At 42.9% G+C, this 13575-nt stretch overlaps 1 protein-coding gene across 2 annotated transcripts in view; it reads left to right on the forward strand.

The window, feature by feature from the left end:
- Nucleotides 1–2060: 2060 nt before the first annotated feature.
- Nucleotides 2061–13575, forward strand: part of Slc36a4 (solute carrier family 36 member 4) — a 50641-nt gene continuing 39126 nt past the window's right edge. For both annotated transcript variants that reach the window (XM_045145539.1, XM_045145540.1), the window contains exon 1: nucleotides 2061–2163. In XM_045145539.1, coding sequence (XP_045001474.1) covers nucleotides 2115–2163 — 49 coding nt within the window. In that variant the 5' untranslated portion in view covers nucleotides 2061–2114. The remainder of the gene's footprint in view (nucleotides 2164–13575) is intronic.

Raw genomic sequence — 13575 nt, forward strand, 5'->3', positions numbered from 1 at the left:
TGAGGAGGACTACTCCATCTCTTCTAATTTATAAGACCTGCAGCAAAAGTGATAGTAAAGAACTATGCTTGCAAGTCATGAGGTAAGAAAGACATAGTTTTCCTGATACTGTATCACTTGGCTCATGTCCATATTACTCCATAAAGCAATCGAGCTCTCTGAGAGGTTCTGTCTCTCAGCCAGGCTTCTCCAAAGAAGCCTGACCCTATGGGACCATCAGCTGACCCTTCCATAGGGCTACACTTGCTTTTCTTGATGCTGGCAGATTAGAGGACAACGGCTTTCAATGACCTTTGACATGCAAAGCTAATATTCTTTTTTTTTTAAATATTTTTTTTGTTCATTATTTATTTATTTATCTGAGAGCGACAGACACAGGGAGAAAGACAGATAGAAGGAGAGAGATAGAATGGGCGCGCCAGGGCTTCCAGCCACTGCAAAGAACTCCAGACGCATGCGCCCCCTTGTGCATCTGGCTAACGTGGGACCTGGGGAACCGAGCCTTGAACCGGGCTCCTTAGGCTTCACAGGCAAGCGCTTAACCGCTAAGCCATCTCTCCAGCCCCAAAGCTAATATTCTTGAAATAGACTCTTAAGTGTCCTTATTACAACCATGCCCAGACTGTCACTTCTAATGCAGATCTCCTGTCCTGCTGATCTTCAGCCCCTTGGAGTTAGAAGCCCTCTCTCTCTAGCACTTCATCTGTGCTACATCTTTGCTATGCTAGGAATGTAGATGTTGCTGCCTACTTGTGAGTGACTGGTGTGGATTTCAGGGGAAAGGGGGTTTTGGCAAACCATCACTGCCACTAGTTATGCAGTGAAAGCCTATGGCAAGTATAGCATGAGGAAAGATGTGGATATGATGTAATGATTCCCTTTCAAATCTGGAAAATTTCCATACTTAACATCATCACTACGAGGTTCTATCATCAGTGGTCCTAGAAATCAGACTGCCCTTATCATTGTTTTAAAATTATTTTTATTTTATTTTATTTTTTGGTTTTTCAAAGCAGGGTCTCACTCTAGCCCAGGCTGACCTGGAATTCACTATGTACTCTCAGGGTAACCTCGAACTCATGGAGATCCTCCTACTTCTGCCTCCCAAGTGCTGGGATTAAAGGCGTGCACCACCACGCCCGGGGTTTATTTTCCTTTTTATAGACAGCTTCCATACTTACAGACAATAAACCATAATAATTTTCTCCCCTCCCCCACTTTCTCCTTCACAATTCTACACTCCACCATATCCCCTTCCTCTCTCCAATGGTCTCTGTTTTATTTTGATGTCATCATCTTTTCCTCCTATTATGAGGGTCTTATGAAGATAGTGCTAAGCACTGCGAGGTCATGGACATCCACACACGCCCACCTCCTGAAATGCCTTCCTAACAGACAAAAATAACTGAGTGAAAAATCTGAAAGCAGTTTCAAGAGTAAAGTATTTCCTTATCTAGTAAAAAGTATGCTTCAGATATCGACCTATTCATCAGTACCTACTGGTGCCCAACTTGAGGTCAGCTTTCCATGCCTACTGAGTCCTGGCTCTGGCTGCAGATTCTGCCCCTGCCAGTGAGTACAGTTACTAGCTTTCTCTCCCTGGTGCGGTTACCTGTGGGCTTCCCAGCGTTCCCTCACTGCAAGTGATGGATATGACGTTAGATTGTCTCGCAGGGAGGTCACAGTCCTCCATGTTTTAACCTTGATTGACTGAGGAGTCAACTGTCTTGAAGCGCTTGAAGCATCTTTTAAGGGGGACACTGCGGGTGACTCAGCCAAATTCTGCTGAAGGTCAGAATTCCAAGGGCTCTCTGCATTCTCCTAGCGTCTTACCGAAGCGCACCCCAAACTACGGCTCGTCAAGAGACCCCGCGGAGATCCACGCCTGGATCCCGGCCAAGCCGTCCGCGCGCTGCCGGGCGCTGCACGCGTGGGTGTCATCTCGCGCGGGTCCGCGGCCCGGGAGGACGCCTGCCAAGGCGGGGTCCCTCCGCGCTCCGCGGCCCCGCCCCGCCCCGCCCGGCGGCGCCACTGCGCATGCTCGCCGCGCGGGGGAGCGGGCCTGGCCGGAGCGGGGAGCGGCCCCGGGCGGGCGTCCTGGACACTCCGGAGAGATGGAAGCGGCGGCGCCGGCGGCCGAGGCGGCGGGCTGCGAGGAGCTCGGTGGGTGTGCGTGGCCGGGCCGCGTCGGTGGCCCGGGTGGGGGTGGAGGTGCGCGGGCCTCTCTGGCGTCCGTTGGGGGCGCAGGCCTCCCTCGCGTCCGTGGCCGCCTGGCATCGCGGCTCCAGGTGTTTGGCGGGGCCGGCCGGGACGCAGTGGGGCGCGCGCAGGTGGAGCCGCGGGATGGCACGGGTTCGCCCTCCAGTCCTGGACCTGCGCTGACCAGCAGGTCCCGGGACGCGGCTGACCCAGCCTGCTGGCCGAGCCGCCGCGGGCTCCGCGCTGCGACCGCGCGACGGACCCGAGCGTGGCCAGGGCGACGAGGGTGGGGTGTGTGAGGTGTGGTGACTCTGCTGTGTCCGTGCATCCCTGAGCGAGTGTGTGTGTGTGTGTGTCCCTGTCCGTCTGTCCGTGCGCTCCTTTGGGGGAGGCGCCCTGTGTGTCCACGTCAAGAGGAGGCGGGAGCTGCGCTGTCACTCGGTGTTTTTCCAATGATGCTGTCTGTAAGGAAATTCTCATTGTTCCGTTTCCAAACGGAGCTTGGGAGTTTCCAGGTAAGTCCTCACTGGACCCCTTGGCGTCCCTGCCATACAGACGGGACCTTGCTGACCCACGTCATCAGGATGGATAAACCTTTCAGTAGTGTGACTTGGCACAGTTGGTTGACCTGCCTCCTCTGCTCCTCTCTCTTCCTCACACAGGAAATGCTTACGTTTCCTGCAAACCGCAGATCAGGAGGGCAAAAATGTCCTTTCACTTACATTTACTGTACTTAGGAATCCTATTTTTAATTCCATGCTGAATGATTAAATGTAATAAAATACATTATTTAAGTAACTGGTAAGCTGATGTTCCATGAATAGTGTGGAGGGCATGTTGCAGTTCCTTTCTTTAAATTTACAATAATGTTACAAAAATAACCCTAACTTTAAAAAAAATTATTTATTTATTTATTTGAGTGCGACAGACACAGAGAGAAAGATAGATAGAGGGAGAGAGAGAATGGGCACGCCAGGGCTTCCAGCCTCTGCAAACGAACTCCAGATGCGTGCACCCCCTTGTGCATCTGGCTAACGTGGGACCTGGGGAACCGAACTTTGAACCGGGGTCCTTAGGCTTCATAGGCAAGCGCTTAAACGTTAAGCCATCTCTACAGCCCAACCCTAACTTTTGTTGACAGCTGACTGTGTGTAAGCAGTGGGCTTCATAGCCTCACTGTCTCTTTGACCTCACAAAAATTCTCTGAGGAGACTTCTTTTACCTTGCAATTTTAAGCACATTAATAGCTGGACTCCATTATGAACCCAGTTTCATCTGATTTCTCAGTTCATTAATCTGTCTTCATGAGGATGTGGGAAGATGGTCATTTTCATGCATTATTGGTAGGAGCATGGTAATTATCATCAAATATATGTAATATACAAATGATATTATTAAAAAGATAATAAATCTAAGTCTGGTAGTACACACCTATAATCCCAGCATTTGGGAGACTGAAACAGGAAGATTGCTGTAAGTTATTGGGTGACAGAGGGTTTCAGTCCAGCCTGTGCCACAGAATGAGACCCAATCTCAAGACCTTCCCCCAAAGCGTGTGTCTTTTCATCCAGTTATTTTACTTCTAGAATATTTCTTAAGGAAACAAATCATGTAATAAATTTTTAAATCAGATTTTCATTGTAACATTTCTAATAGGGAAAGGCAGGTTACTATCTGATTTTCCAGTCCAGTGAAAGACATTGGGTAAGTTGAGATTTAGCTATGTTGTAATCAGTGGTTGAAAGGCTGGAGAGATGGCTTAGCGGTTAAGGCCTGCGAAGTTTAAGGACCCATGTTCTACTCTCCAGACACCATGTAAGCCAGACACACAAAGGTGAGGCAAGTGCAAGGTCACACATGTCCATCAGGTGGTACAAGCATCTGGAATTCAATTTCAGTGGCTGAGGCCCTGGCATGCCAATTCTCTCTCTCTAAAATAAAAAAAAGTGATATGCTCACCATGCACATGTTTATTAACTGGAAAAGGTGTTTTATCATCCTCCTGTTCTTCCTCCTCTGCCTCCTCTTTTTTGTGGAATTTTTGTAAAGAGAGCAAGAATGAGCGAGTGAGTGAGAGATAATTGGCACACCAGGGCCTCAGCCACTGCAGTTGAACTCCAGATGCTTGTACACCTAGTGTGCATGTGAAACTTTGCACTTGAGTCACCTTTGTGTGTCTATCTTATGTGGCATCTGGAAAGATATTGAACATAGGTCCTTAGGCTTGGCAGGCAAGTGCTTAACCGTTAAGCCATCTCTCCAGCCCATGTTTGTTATTTTTTAAACATTATTGCAGTCATACTGTTCTTATGTTTCCTCCAGTCAATTTAAACAAAATTGTCCCTTATATATAAAGGATCCAGACCTCATAACCATAATTAAAGTCAGTGTCACACTTTATAAACTGGATGTGCAGTTGTTAATTTAGCAATCTTTTGATACATTTAGTTTGTTTCAAGAATTTCCCAATGTGTCAGCTGAAATCTTTGGGCAGAAATTCTCTTCTTCATTACTGGCTTATCAGTAGAGCAATTAAATTACTGAATGAAAGTAACAGACTTAAAACAGTATTATTTGTTTTTTTTAATCTTATTTTATTCTCAAATTTTAAAAACATTTTCCATGATTATAAAAAATATCCCATGGCAATACCTTCCCTCCCCCCTTTCCCCTTTGAAATTCCATTCTCCATCATATCCCCTCCCCATCTCAATAAGTCTCTCTTTTCCTTTGATGTAATGATCTTTCCCTCCTCTTATGATGGTCTTGTGTAGGTAGTGTCAGGCACTATGAGGTCATGGATATCGAGGCCATTTTGTATCTGGAGGGAGCGCGTTGTAAGGAGTCCTACCCTTCCTTTGGCTCTTATATTCTTTTTGCCACCTCTTTCGCATTAGACCCTGAGCATTGGAAGGTGTGATCGTGATGTTACTTGGTACTCTAGTCACTTCTTTCCAGCACCATGATACCTTCTGAGTCATCCCAAGGTCACTGCCATCTGAAACGAGAAGATTCCCTACCCAAAGTGAGAGTAGCATTAATATAAGGGTATGAATATTAAGAGAAGTGCTTACTGGGCAGTTTGATAAGCATAGTATGTACACTTATCCAGACATCAGCAGATGTTACACCCCTAGGGCTCATGACAGCCCCTGTTTTAAGTTTTCAGTATCAGGGATGTATTCCCTCCCTTGGTGTGGGCCTCTAGCCCAATTGGAGGGCAGTTGGTTTCCACCATGACAGATGTGCCACTATTGCACCCGTTGGCTCATTTGGCCTGGCTGGCCAATTATAAGGCTTGTAGTGTCCATTGTTGAGTATCTTCCCTGGTAGTATATCTTTCTCCCATTGAACTGCATATAGAATGGCTTCTTCCAGCTTTCTGTCAGCTGGTCTACATGGAGGAGGTTATCAGCTCAGTTCCAGCAGGATTTCTCAGTGGCCTTGCAGCCCAAGTATGTGGAGTCTTCAGCAATAGGGTCTTACCATCTATTCCTGGTGGGAAGCAAAGGGCCTTGGCAATGGCCTATAATGTTTTTGGGGCATCAGGGACCTCCCTGGCCAACAACTCACTGGAGGTATCCCATCCCCGTCACTGAAAATTTTCTGGCAGTGATCTACGGCTCCTGAGTGTTCCATTGTCCAAAATCAGAGGATTCCATATGATTTATTTATATCCTCTTATATTTTGATTAGTCCTCCCTCCACCTTTCCTTTACTCAGTCTCCTCCCCTGACCTCACTTTGGGCCTTTTCACCCCCGTTAATCCATTTTTCTACTTACTTATATGCAATATCAACCTATTAAGTACCCTCCTCCCTTCCTTTCTCTTCCTTTTGTATCTCTTTTTTTAGTTTACTGGCCTCTGCTACTGAGTTTTTTCCTTCTCACACAGAAGCCCAATCATCCGTAGCTAGGATCCACATATAAGAGAGAACATGTGGCACTTCGCTCTCTGGGCCTGGGTTACCTCACTCAGTATAATCCTTTCCTGATCCATCCATTTTTCTGCAAATTTCATAACTTCATTTTTCTTTACTGCTGAGTAGAACTCCAATATATAAATGTGCCATATCTTCATTATCCACTCATCAGTTGAGGGACATCTAGGCTAGTTCCATTTCCCAGCTATTAAAAATTGAGCAGCAATAAACATGGTTGAGCATATACTTCTAAGGAAATGAGATGAGTCTTAGGATATTTGCCTAGGAGTGCTATAGCTGGGTCATATGGTAGATCAATCTTTAGCTGTTTTAGGAACCTCCACACTGATTTCCACAATGGCTGGACCAGATTGCATTCCCACCAACAGTGTAGGAGGGTTCCTCTTTTTCCACATCCCCACCAGCATTTATGATCATTTGTTTTCATGATGGTAGCCAATCTAACAGGAGTGAGATGGAATCTCAATGTAGTTTTAATCTGCATTTCCCTGATGACTAGAGGCGTAGAACTTTTTTTTTAGTATTATTTTTTTTTATAAAAAGGGTGTACTCTTAGGCCCCCTCTCCCCTGCCCCAAGGGTCTTCAGTAACAGACATTTTTAAGAATAACATAGGTTACTATGTTTTTGTCATTTTTCTTTAGTCTAACAACAAATGGGAATTTAAGGTAATTTTATGCTAGGAAACTGAGGTTGAACCAACTTTCTGGGGCGGGGTATAAGAGAGCATACATACCCTCCTAACTTAAGAGTATTTCATCAGGGCTGGAGAGATGGCTAAGCATTTAAGGCATTTGCCTACAAAGCCTAATGACCTGGGTTTGATTCCCTAGTACCTACTTAAAGCCTGATGCACAAAGTGGCACATGCCTCTGGAGTTCATTTGCAGTGGTGGGAGGCTTTGGCATGATCATTCTTTCTGCTTCTCCTTGATTGAAAATAACCAACAAAACAATTTAAGGGCTGGAGAGATGCTAAGTGGTTAGGGTGCTTGCCTGCAATGCCTAATGACCGAGGTTCAATTCCCCAGTGCCCATGTAAAGCCAGATGCACAAAGTGGCTCATGCATTTGGAGTTAGTTTGCAGTGGCTGGAGTTCCTGGTGCATCCATTCTATCTATCTTTCTTTCCTCTATCTCTTATCTGCTGACAAATAAATAAAATCAAAAATTAAAAAAATTTTTTTACAATAGAACGTCTCATTTATCTGTATATACTATGTGCATTAATTTATACATACCATGCATATTTTAGGTATGGTACATAATATTGAATCCTACTGATATTTACTATTAATATATAGATTCTCCATTTATAAATAGAAATAATTATGTCTCAGTAGCGTAATATCCACTGTTTAGTAGTATTTTATTTTATAATCATTATTAGTATTTAGCTGTAGTAATTACAACTTTTTCAGTTGCCCATTGTAGTACTAGGCCTTAAATTACATCAAAAACATTGTAAAATAATGCATTTTATGTATAAGGTGTACTGTATCATAGAAGTTTTAAAATTAATTGTTCTGGAGTGTCCAAGTTTTATTTCATATCTTCTTACTTGTTGTCTTTTACCAGGTTATATTTTCCAATTACTTTCCTATTACTTTCTATTTCTTTTCTACAATTTTTTTGTTTATTTATTTATTTGAGAGTGACAGAGAGAGAAAGAGGCAGAGAAAGGTAGACACACACACATACACATACATAGAATGGGCATGCCAGGGCCTCTAGCTACTGCAAATGAACTCCAGATGCATGCACTACCTTGTGCATCTGTCTTATGTGGGTCCTGGGGAATTGAGCCTTGAACTGAGTTTTTAGGCTTCACAGGCAAGTGCTCAGCTGCTAAGCCATCTCTCCAGCCCTACTTTCTTTGTTTCTTTTCTTTTTTTAGATTTATCAAGGTAGGGTCTCACTCTAGCCCAAGCTAACCTGGAATTCACTGTGTAGTCTCATGGTGGCCTCGAACCCATGGTGATCCTCCTACCTCTACCTCCTGAGTGCTGGGATTAAAGGCATGTGCCACCATGCCCGGCTACAACCATACTTTCTATTTCTGACATTTTTAGTCTTATAGTACAGGATATAAGGATGTAAGGATCAATAATTTTTATTTTTCTAATTTATTTAAAAGATTAATACTTTAGCGCTGGAGAGATGGCTTAGTGGTTAAGCGCTTGCCTGTGAAGCCTAAGGACCCCAGTTCGAGGCTCCACGTTAGCCAGATGCACAAGGGGCGCATGCGTCTGGAGGTCCTTTGCAGTGGCTAGAGGCCCTGGCGTGCCCATTCTCTATCTATCTGCCTCTTTCTCTGTCTGTTGCTCTCAAATAAATAAATAAATAAAAGATTAATACTTTAAAGTCCTGAAAAGCATCATTTTCTTCTTATAGTATTCATTGATTACTAGTGCTGCGGACTTGGCCCCCTGCCTCTTCTATGTCACTCCATTTCACCATCACAAATCCCCTGTGAGGTAGAAGTTGTTAGTTTCATTGTCAGAGGACTCTGGGTAAGATGTCAGCTGTGACTCCTCTGCTGAAAGGTCCCCAAGGCTTTGCTGCCCAGCACAGCAGACACCGGTGGCAGTGTGTGCCAAGCTGAAATGTGCCAAATGTAAATTTCAGACACTTAGTGGAGAAGACATGAAACAAATATCTTAATTTTTTTCTGTTGAGTTTATGGTGAAATGATAAATTTTGGATATAGCAGGTTAAATAAAATACACCATTACATTTTACTTCACCTGTTTTCTTTATCTCACCTGTTTTCTTTATCTCATAAACATGGTTACTTGTGAGTTGTATTTGTAATTTACCTTATATTTTTGTTGGATAGCACTGCTCTGTGGCTCTCTCTGTCCCTGAGAGTCAGGTTCATAGGTTGTACACAATGTCTCCCTCACCTCCAAGCTGTCACCCATTCTTCCCTCACCTTTAACTTCTCTTCCTCCTTTCAGCTCCTTAAATATACCAGGCTCCACATCTTGAGATAAATTTTGTTGGAGAGGCCACTGCCTGGCTGCTTCTCCCCAAACATCTACCTACACTCTCGCACCTCCTGATTTCTCTCCAAATGCACCTTCTCAGGGAGGCTGACTTTGCTACCCTAGAATTATAGGCCCCCCTTTCTCTAGCACGAAGCTCACCTCTGTTTGACTCACTGTCTTAATTATGTTCTCCTTCCCTCATTAGAGTTAATGCTTATTAAGAGTGGAGGGCTTTTTGTTTGATTGCTTTTAGTTTCTGTAATTGCTCTATTCCCAGCATTTGGAAGTGTTTAACATACATGATTTGGGGCCCCATTGCTGTTTGTAATAGTGAATAGAAAAATGACTTCAGCTCCCTTAATGAATAGAGACACTGACCTTTGGTGGCTGCTGTTGTCAGGAGATATTAGTAAGACTCATACCAGTGTTTCAGAAGCAGCTCCTGAGAAGGTCAGAAGCAGTGACATTTGTGGCAGGGCTTGTATCCTTCTGCATTAGCTCCTGGAGCACTCAGTAGCAGGATGTAGCAGCTAGCATCTCATTGCTGGGACACATCACCTGAGCAGAGGCAGTTTATAGGAGGAAAGGGATTATTTTAAGCTTACAGTTTTGAGGGGAAGTTTCATCATGGTGGAAGAAACTGGATTATTTCATCATACATCCACAGTAGAGAGAGAGAAAGCATCAAGAGTGGGCTGACTCTGACCATACAGCTACACTAACCAACCTCAACATCTGTCCTGAGTGAGAGACCACCTCCAGCAGGACTCCACCTCCCAAAGGCTTCACCAGCTAGGGACTAAGTAGGAGGGTTAAACCCAAATACCCGAGGCTGTGAGGGACACTCACATTCAAATTATGCACAGAAAATTTGTCCTTTACAAGTGAAAGCAAGCAGGGAATCTGTTACGCAGGGAACACTGTTACCACTTCCACGTCTACATCTTTCAGGCAATGTCACAGGAGGTTCCCAGAGACTGGAATGCAAATTTTTTAATCCACACCTAACTGCATCTCTTCTGATTTGAGAGTGTGAGATAACTGGCAGAGGATATGAGGTGATGGATATGGGCTGAACCTGAGAAGAAACCTTTTGAAGGAAAGGGATTGTAGTTGTGAGTGAAACTGATTTAAACTTTTCAGCATCCTAGGTTAATCTGCTACATCCTGACGCTTTGCTTTTCAACCACATCAAAGCACCCAGAGTTTCTATAAAAGCAGGCAGTGTGTGCAAGCCTGGATGACCTATGCAGCATCCTAGCCAGTACCAGCTCATACATATATTGCTTTGCTAAAAGTTAGAGTTAAATGTAGGAAAATGATATTACTTTATTTTCTGTAGAGCTAAACATACAAAAACGGTATTATCTGCATTAAACATAAAACTATGTTGGCTACATTTTTCTAAAAGCTGCACAGGAGACAATATTACGATATTTGAATTCCTAAATTTGGAACAGAATTTAGCACTTTATAATTAGTATTACATGGAGTTGCTGACATTTACAAATACTAATTGAGCCTGTCTTTTAGCAGATTTCGCCTCTAGAGGTCAGGCTTAAGTGGGGTCTTACTTCAAGTTGGGGCTCTTGTCAGGTACAGTTACTTGGGTGCTGCTTTGCTTATGAAGACTAAAACTGCTGGAAAAGTCATGGAGCTTTTTTAAAAAATATTTTTTGTTCATTTTAATTTATTTATTTGAGAGGGTCAGAGAGAGAGAGAAAGAAGCAGATAAGAGAGAGAATGGGTGCGCCAGGGCCATTCTCCAGCCATTGCAAACAAACTCCAGATGGGTGCGCCCCCTTGTGTTTCTGGCTAACGTGGGTCCTGGGGAATGTAGCTCGAACAGGCGTCCTTAGGCTTCACAGGCAAGTGCTTAACCGCTAAGCCATCTCTCCAGTCCAAAAGTCATGGAGCTTATTAAAACTGCCCTTAAGAGTATACTCTAGAGCTGGAGAGATGGCTTAGCAGTGAAGGCGTTTGCCTGCAAAGCCAAAGGAACCCGGTTTGACTCTCCAGGACCCACGTAAGCCAAATGCACAAGGGGGCGCATGTGTCTGGAGTTTGTTTGCAGTGGCTGGAGGCCCTGTCGTGCCCATTCTCTCTCTCTCTCCCTCTTTCTCTGTCCAATAAATAAAAATAAAAAGTATATTTAAGCACACAGGCAGAACTTAGTTAATAACATGTCATATCAGGTAGCTCTGCTTATATAGTAGAATCAGAACAATATACAAACATATACTTAAATCTCTGATTGTTAAGATATTTTTTCTCTCAGTTTCAATTTTTAAAAATGAACTCCTTTAAATTTCACTGAGAGAAATTTACAGGAACTTTCTAGAACAGTTATTAAAATTTTTCTAGAAATTTGAAGTCATAAAAGATGAAAGAAATGAATTTAAAGTAATGAAATATATATGTAAAGCAGTTTTCCACAGTAATTCATGTTTAATGTTTCCTAGACAATATCACAATTGAGAAAGAAGGAATTTAAGAATCATAGCAGAGTGTAACTGTTGGAGTTCAGGCCAACAACTTCAAATAAGACAATGCTAAATCATTTAAATTTAAGAGTAATTGAGAGCCTAGCTAACTTGTGTGTGGGAATTAGGGTGAACTTCATAATGCTGTTTTAAAAAAATGACTATGAATTATATAATTAGTATTTATAGGCCATTTTTAAATTTCAGATTTTCAGGTTTTGCCTAGAGACTTTAAAAATAAATTTGCCCAATGATACCAATAAAAATAAACTTAAAATTTAGAACTGATACATTTTTTTTCCTTCTGAGCTGTATGTTTTTCTTTTTTTTTTTTTTATTAGTTTTCTATTGTGCAAGTACAGGCAGTTTGGTACCATTATTAGGCTCATCCATGACCTACCCCCTCCCTATTGGCCCCTCCTTGTTGAGGGATATAGGTCGTGCATTGTGGAGTTAGCCCACAGTTATGGGTAAGATAAATGTCTCTGCATATCATGACCCAACATGTGGCTCTGACATTCTTTCCTCCCCCTCTTCCACAAAATTTCCCTGAGCCATGTTGGGTTCATTTTTGGCCTGCTTCAGTGATGAGGTGTTGGGGGCCTCTGGGGCTCTGGCTCTCTGATTTGGTAAGCATTGATTTTTCTCTGTTGGTCTCCTTCCCCCTTGTGTTGGTATCCAGTTCATCAGGAAAACAGCACCCTTGCTTGTTTCGCCATTTTTCCTTAGTTTCAGTCAGGGCCCTTTTGAGGTATGATGGGGTGGCTCTCTCCTTAGGATCTGCATCTATCTGAAAAAGAGAAGCAGATTCTCCAATGGAGAGTAAGTTAGCACCAGGACAAATGAGATAACCCTTACTTTTTTTTTTATAGGGAGTTTAATAGGTTAGGTCCTTTTGTACCCCATAATTGATGGTAACTTGATATTGGAGAGTGGTCTTATGTTTGGATATGGTTTTGACTTGTTTCCTAGTTCCAGCTATGGGTCTTGTACCACTGAGGGGATCAGTTAGCTGAATCAAGATCAGTTGGTTCCCCACCATGGCTGTGTGCCACTATTGCACTTGTGTGGGCATCACACCAGGTTATTTACTGCTAAGTAGGTTGGACCATGAGTTGCTTGGACAGATATTGGTTGTTTCCCCCAGTCGCCCATGTAGCACTTTCTGGCACTAGATATGCTGACTATCTGGGGACTGACTCTCTCCTGGCTTCCAGCCATGCTGTTCCATTTTACGTGTCAGCTGCATATGGTGTCTTCAGCAACAGGGTCTTACCACAAACCTTTGGTGGGTCATCAAGTAATCTTACAGAAATCTGTCATTCTTTTAGAAAACCTTGTAGGTTTCTCTGATCAAAAGCTCATTGTGGGTGATAGCCCCATGCTGGTACTGGGAGTTACAGGTCAGTGCCCCCTAAGAAAATGAAGAAAAAAGATAACTAATATATAGGAATTAGAGAGGGGGGAGAGAGAGAGAGGGAGAGGGAAGGAGGGAAGATGAAGAGGATTTAGGTTAGACATTCTCTCTCTTTCTCATGAACAAATTAATAAAGATAAAAAATTAACAAAATTGAAAATTGAACTACTATATGACCCAGTTATATCATATTTGAGTATATACCAAAAACATTCTAAGTTCTACCACAGAGGTAAGTCCATATCTGTGCTTATTGATGCTCTATTTATAGTAATAAGGAAATTAAATAAGCATTGATGTTAATCAACAGAAGGATGGATAAAGAAAATGTGGTAATATACACAATAGAATTTTATTAAGTTATAAAGAAAATTAAAATGACATTTGCAGGAAAAATATGAAACTGCAAATTATGTTAAATGAAATATTCTAGATTCAAAATGACAAATTCCATGTTTTTACATATGTTTACCCTAAATTTAAATTTATATATGCATATTTTTGTGTGGAGGGAGGCAAGAGACATAGGTCATGAAACTAGAAAA

The sequence above is a fragment of the Jaculus jaculus genome, chromosome 3 (genome assembly GCF_020740685.1).
Source record: "Jaculus jaculus isolate mJacJac1 chromosome 3, mJacJac1.mat.Y.cur, whole genome shotgun sequence".
NCBI classification, from domain to species: Eukaryota; Metazoa; Chordata; class Mammalia; order Rodentia; family Dipodidae; genus Jaculus; species Jaculus jaculus.